The 6,291-nt window shown below is 47.5% G+C and overlaps 2 protein-coding genes across 2 annotated transcripts; one reads left to right on the top strand and one right to left on the bottom strand.

Annotated features, from left to right (window-relative positions):
* Nucleotides 1-502: 502 nt before the first annotated feature.
* LOC136454550 (uncharacterized) lies at nt 503-1,488 on the top strand. Its single transcript, XM_066454938.1, has 4 exons — nt 503-682; nt 807-1,008; nt 1,106-1,273; nt 1,349-1,488. Exons 1-4 carry the CDS (start codon nt 503-505, stop codon nt 1,486-1,488), a joined length of 690 nt encoding a protein of 229 aa, XP_066311035.1.
* Nucleotides 1,489-5,553: 4,065 nt separating this feature from the next.
* Nucleotides 5,554-5,976, bottom strand: LOC136454549 (uncharacterized). The gene has a single exon (XM_066454937.1). It carries the CDS (start codon nt 5,974-5,976, stop codon nt 5,554-5,556), a length of 423 nt encoding a protein of 140 aa, XP_066311034.1.
* Nucleotides 5,977-6,291: the final 315 nt, after the last annotated feature.

The following is a 6,291-nucleotide window of genomic DNA, read 5'->3' as shown; positions in this document are numbered from 1 at the left end:
TGTATGCAACATTCAGGTTTCACGCATGTTTCAGATGTTTCAAAGCAATGTTTCAATTGTTATTCACATGATTAGGCATGTATGATTTGAATGCTTGATGATGCCTGATATGCATGATTTGCAGTGCCTAAATGTAGGCATAACATCGGGGTGTTACAGCAGGTGATCCAATGAGTAAGTGTCTCTACCCCAAACTTAGTACAAGCATAACCAAAGTGGAAGTATTGATGATACGACATCATGTTGTAGGGAAGCGTCGATCGAGGAACTTCACCCAATCAACATCGGTGATGCTCAGCAAGACGCTGATTCGAGTGCCACGACTGCCGGTGCTTAGGGTGCTGGGGCGGGATAGCTAGAAGAAACATGGGAAATACCCGAAAACCAGGCTAGTCCCCGAGCCGAAGTCCCCGAGCACCCGGAGCAAATGAATGAAGATGTTGCTACCGAGCCAACCAGTCATCCAGAGCCGAGGGACAGTCCCCGGGCTTAGATGCCAGTGATGGATCTTGGCCCATGCGTCCGACTACAAGCCGACCGGGCACCAAGGCAGGCAAGGGAGTCCCCCGAGGTGATTGAAGAAATTGAGTGCGAAGCACCAAATACCCGGGATCCTCCTCCTCAGCTTTTTCAGACCTTCGTGTGCCACGGAGATATGATGGAGGTGGTGGAGGATGAGGAGGTGAGCGAATAGGTGAAGGAGCTCAGGGAGGCACTAGCATCAGTGTCTAGCTGGATTGAAGTAAGTCAGTCTGCACGACCAATTGAAGTTGGAGATTATGCCAATTAACTGTTGTTTGCCGTAGGAGCTAATGAAGATCTCCAAGAACCATGCATGCCAGCTAAAGCGGGCGGCTCCATCAATTGCTGAGAACCAGAGGCTATGTGAGTATGTGGAGACTCTGGAGAAGATGCTGGCTGAAGCGCACACCGACCAGGAGAAGTTCCAAGTAGAAAAGATGCAACTGGAAGCGAAGAACTGGGAGCTGACAAATCAGCTAGGCGATGGCATAGACTAGGAGAAAAGTAAGGCCTTAGGCCCCACAATGTATTGCTTTCATATCCTCAATTTGCCCATGCTGGTAGTAATCTTTCATTGGTGTAGAGCTTGATGAAGCGAAGAAGCGGGCAAAGACCGAAGCACGCCTAGCGCATGATGCCAAGGTGGAGGCGGAGAACCAAGCTTTGCTAGAGCATGAAGCCAAAGCGCTAGCAGAGAAAGAAAGAGATGAAGCTCTAACGGTGAAAAAACAACTCACCAAAGAACTAAACTGTAAGTTATTCCTTATGTCAATACCCTTCTTGCTATGAGAAACGTGTTTAAGATGATTGCCTTTCTTGTCTGCAGTGATCCGAACCAATAGTCAGGGGCAGTTCCGTGACTTCGAGCTCCGGCTAGAGGCCATTAAAGAAAAGTTGAAGACCATCTCCAATGGGATAAAACCCATGATGGATCTCATCGACCAAGAAGTGCCAGATCACAATTGAGCATCGTGGCCAGACATCATCGTGGAGAGGTGCAAGTCAGCGCTGAAGAACTTCAAGCACTATGCTCATGGCATCGCTTGTTCTACCGTGGGCCATGCACTGGCAGTTGTCCGATCAGTCTACCCCTTGGTGAAGCTCGGACGAATTGACGATGGCTTTGCCCGAAATCTGAGCGATGAGCAAATCACCGCGCTGGAGGAGGTGTCCGATTCGGCGATCAAACTGGCGGACGACATGGATCTGTTCGGCAATGCTGGCAATGAACCATGACAACTTAGAATATAATAGGCTTGTCGACATTATGCCGAGCAGTTGTAAATGAAACTTTAGTGTTAGTATGTATAAAGTGTTAATATTGAATATTAATGGTGCATTGTTAGTCCTTTATCTTGTTATCAGCCCTGGCTATCCCACACCCCATGGCGTAAGGAACTTAGCTCCTATGAACGCTTAGGAATATAGGCATCACTGGGGAGCCACTGCCAACCACCCATGACGTAGAGCGCTATTGCCCATGCACGTTTAGGTGCTAAATCAAGAACAAGACTACTTCTGGATAACATGAATGAGAACGTGGTTGGTCGGTGAATCAAATGGCGATAGAATGCATCATCTTAAAGATGTTTAGCATGGAGAAAAATGAAATATTATTAGAGGAAAATTAAGGAGAAAACAACAAATGGAGAAAACATCATGGAAATCATTATTGAAATGCATAAATACAAAAGGGGTACATATCTTAGTAGGACGTCTCAAGGATAAAAACGCCTGAGGTGTTCGATGTGCTAGGAGTTAGGGATGTCTATGTCATCTTGATCGCAGAGTCTATAGGATCCTATTCAGGTCACAGCCTTGACAACATATGGACCCTCCCAAGGTGAAGATAGCTTGTGCATCCCATTGGTCTTTTGTTTCCTGTGTAGTACCATGTCACTGACCGTGAAGGATCGCTCCTAGATATTGCGGTTAAAGTATTTACGCAGACTGTCCAGGTACTTGGCCATCCGAATACATGTGACCAAGCGTTCTTCCTCAAGTCGGTCGACATCATCTTGTCATGCTTGATCATTGTTCTCTTCATCATAGTTCTCTATCCTTGGTGCTCAGAAAGCGACATCGGCAGGTAACACAGCCTTTCATCTGAACACCAAGAAATACGGGAAGACTCTAGTGTTGCGACTAGGCTAGGTCCTTAGTCCCCAGACCATAGCTGGTAGTTCTTTGATCCAATTGCCCGGATGTTTCTAATCCTTCTCATATAACCATTTCTTTAGGGCATCTAAAATCATGCCGTTCGCTCGCTCAACCTAGCCATTAGCCCTGGGGTGCATGACCGATACATACTTAACGGATATGCACCAATCCTCACAGAAATCCTAGAAGTCACTACTAGTAAATGTAGAACCAAGGTCGGTGATGATACTGTTTGGTAGCCCAAACCTATGGATGATGTCGTTGAAGAGCTCCGCTGCTTTCTTTGTTGTAGACTAGACGAGCGGCTTGTACTCGATCCACTTGGAGAATTTGTCAATAGCAACATAAACCCATCAGAATCCATTGGGGGCATTCTTGAATGGCTCAATCAAGTCCAGTCCCCAGCATGCGAATGGCCAAGAGGTGGGAATCGTTTGCAGAGCCTGAGCTGGAACGTGGATCTATTTGGCGAAAAAGTGGCATCCCTCACACCGTCGGACAAGCATTTCGGCATCTGCGACTGCTGATGGCCAATAGAAACCTACTCAGAAAGCTTTGCCGACCAGACTTCTAGAGGCTGCGTGGTTGCCGTAGGATCACGTGTCGATTTCTTGAAGCAATGCCACTCCTTCCTGAGATATGCACTTTTGAAGCAATTCCTCCTTTGCATTCTTCCACGATAGCTTGCCATCAACTAGCACGTAATGCTTGCTGCGGTGAATTAGGCATTCCATCTTGGTCTTGTCAGCCGATACATCTATAGTGGTCAAGTACTTGATAAAAGGCTCTCACCAATCACTGCTCGGCGCGAGAATTACTAGGACCAATTGCTCGGCAAGGGAAGATTCGTGAACTGCTTGCTCCTACTTAATGGATGGAATTTGAAGATCCTAGATGAAGACATCTGCTGAGACCTCGGCTCTGGTTGACCCTAGCTTGAATAGCTAGTTAGCTACTTGGTTTTGCCCTCCAACTTTCTGATTTTCGAGCAGTAAGCATCCATCTTGTCACTGATACAAGACCAATCTTTGTTGACCTGATTAATGACCAGTGCATACTCACCATATACCAAGAGGCATTTAACGCCAAGTTCGACGGCAATACAGAGACCATGGAGACAAGCTTCATACTCGGCGGCATTATTGGAGGCTAGAAAATGAATTCGGAGGACATATCGGAGGTGATCCCCTCATGGCGAAATAAAAAAGATACCTTCCCAAGCACCATCAACGTTGAGGGAGCCGTCGAAGTACATGATCCAGTGCTTGGGTTGGTTGGCTGAGACCGGAGCTTGCATGTTAGTCCATTCAGTGATGAAATCGGTGAGCACTTGAGACTTTATCATCTGGCAGCCCCTAAAATCAATGGAGTGCGTGCTGAGCTCTACCGCTCATTTAATGATGTGGCCATTGGCTTCCTTATTATGGAGGATGTCACCCAGCGGATACTCAGTAACCACTGCTACTTGATATGTCTCAAAGTAATGGTGGAGCTTCCTAGATGTAGTAAGGATAGCGTACAACAACTTTTGGACCTGAGGATACTGAGCCTTAGACTCATTCAGGACTTTGCTAATGAAGTAGATAGGGCGTTGAACTTTATAGGCATGCTTGGCTTCTTCTCGTTCAACGAGGATGGCAGTACTGACGACATGGTTGGTTGTAGCGATGTAGATCAATAAGGTTTTGCCAGCTTGTGGTGCCATCATGACTGGAGGCATTGTGAGGAATTGCTTGAGCTCGGCAAAGGCCTTGTCGGCTTTAGGCATCCAGGTAAACTTCTCTGAAGCTTTGAGCAGCTTGAAGAATGACAAACCCTTTTCGCCCAATCAGGATATGAAGCAACTTAAAGCCACCTTGCATCCCATTAGCTTCTAGACATCCTTCACGCAGGTCGGTGGTTTCATCTTGGTAACCTATTCTATCTTCTCTGGGTTTGCTTCGATGCCATGGCGACTCACGACGTTGCCTAGGAGTATACCAGATGGAACACCGAATATGCACTTAGTGGGATTCAGCTTCCATTGGAATTTCTTCAGGTTTTGGAAGGTTTCTTCGAGGTTGTCAACAGTCTTAGACTTAACTACCACATGATTGATGTAGGCCTCAACATTCTTCCCGATTTGGTCCTAGAGGCATCACTAGATAGCCCTCTGGAAGGTGGCGCCGACATTTTTTAGCCCAAAAGACATGGTGGTGTAGCAATAGGCACCGAAGGGTGTGATGAATGAAGTTTTGATCTAGTCTTCCTCCTTTAAGGAGATCTGGTGATAACCAAAATAGCAATCGAGAAAGCAGAAGAGCTCACAACCAGTTGTTGAATCAATGACCTCGTTAATGCGAGGTAAGCCGAAGGGGCCTTTAGGGCAGTGTTTGTTGATATCGGTGTAATCAACGCACAATCTCCATTCATTACTCTTTTTTGGTACAAGGACTAGATTGGCGAGCCACTCTGGGTGATACACCTCTTTAATAAAGCTAGCTACTAATAGCTGAGTTATTTCTGCCCTAATAGCCTCCTTTTTGTCTTGCGTGAATTGTCAGAGCTTTTGCTTGATCGGTTTGGCGGCCGACGAGACATTTAAGGAGTGCTCGATCAGCTCTTGAGGAATGCCAGGCATGTCAGTAGGTTTCCATGCAAACACATCGACGTTTCTACGAAGGAAGCTGACGAGCACGTCTTCCTATTTGGGGTTGAGATGGGCCCCAATCTAGGCCGTCTTGCTTCTATCGCCGATCATGAGCTCAACCTCCTTTGTGTCTTTGCACTTAGTCACAGACCGAGGTGGCTCCTGAGTTGGGATCACCTGCTCCTCCACTAGGACCTTCTTGGAATCAGCGATGCAAGCCTCCATTCTGGCTGAGAGATCCATCACATCAGCGATGGCGAGTCCTTCTCTTTAGCAGTGGAGACGTTGGCACGTAGGGTGAGAGCGCCCTGTTCCATCGGGATCTTCAACACTAGGTAGACATAATGGGGCACGGCCATGAACTTGGCGAGAGATGGTCGGCTAAGGATGGCATGGTAGGCAGTGTCGAAGTCTGCCATGAAGAAGTTCACATACTCAGTACGGAACTGGTCGGCGGTGCCAAACTGGACTGGCAAGGTGATCTGCCCCAAAAGGTTGGGATGCTCTGCCAGGTACAAACCCCATAATGGAGAATCAATAAGGATGAGATCGTCCTTGGTGGGGCCTAACTTAGTTAGGGCTCCGGCGAATAGGAGATTGATGGCAATCCCACCATCGATGAGGACCTTCTTGAACCGCACGTTGCGGATGGTGGGATCCAGCATGAGTGGGAAATGCCTTGGGTATGGGATATCCACCCACTAGTCAGACCTACTGAAGGTGATAGGGTACTCCAACCAGTCTAGATATTTAGGATCAGCAACCATGTCGTACTTGGTGATCGACATGACCTACCGAGCAGTGAGTTTCTACTAGCGTTTGCTCTCAGAGGTGGCGTACCCTCTAAAGATTGTGGTGACGGTCTTGTTGGCATCTTGGAAAGTGGGCCGTGTGTCCTTAGGATGCTCCTCCCCCTTGCCATCATCTAACTCGTCGTCCTTGCGCCGCTGCCGTTACTGCTCCTCATCGCGAAAAGCTTT

The sequence above is a fragment of the Miscanthus floridulus genome, chromosome 5, assembly GCF_019320115.1.
Source record: "Miscanthus floridulus cultivar M001 chromosome 5, ASM1932011v1, whole genome shotgun sequence".
Taxonomy (NCBI): domain Eukaryota; kingdom Viridiplantae; phylum Streptophyta; class Magnoliopsida; order Poales; family Poaceae; genus Miscanthus; species Miscanthus floridulus.
This window is presented reverse-complemented; position numbering and strand designations above follow the sequence as displayed.

What these genes read in the sequence shown, in the direction of transcription:
- LOC136454550 (XM_066454938.1), top strand. Translation starts at nt 503, where the DNA reads ATGGATCTTGGCCCATGCGTCCGACTACAAGCCGACCGGGCACCAAGG. An exon ending in AGGTGGTGGAGGATGAGGAG is followed by an intron (nt 683 to 806) that starts GTGAGCGAATAG and finishes TGTTTGCCGTAG; the next exon opens with GAGCTAATGAAGATCTCCAA. An exon ending in ACTCACCAAAGAACTAAACT is followed by an intron (nt 1,274 to 1,348) that starts GTAAGTTATTCC and finishes TCTTGTCTGCAG; the next exon opens with TGATCCGAACCAATAGTCAG.
- LOC136454549 (XM_066454937.1), bottom strand. Translation starts at nt 5,976, where the DNA reads ATGCTGGATCCCACCATCCGCAACGTGCGGTTCAAGAAGGTCCTCATC.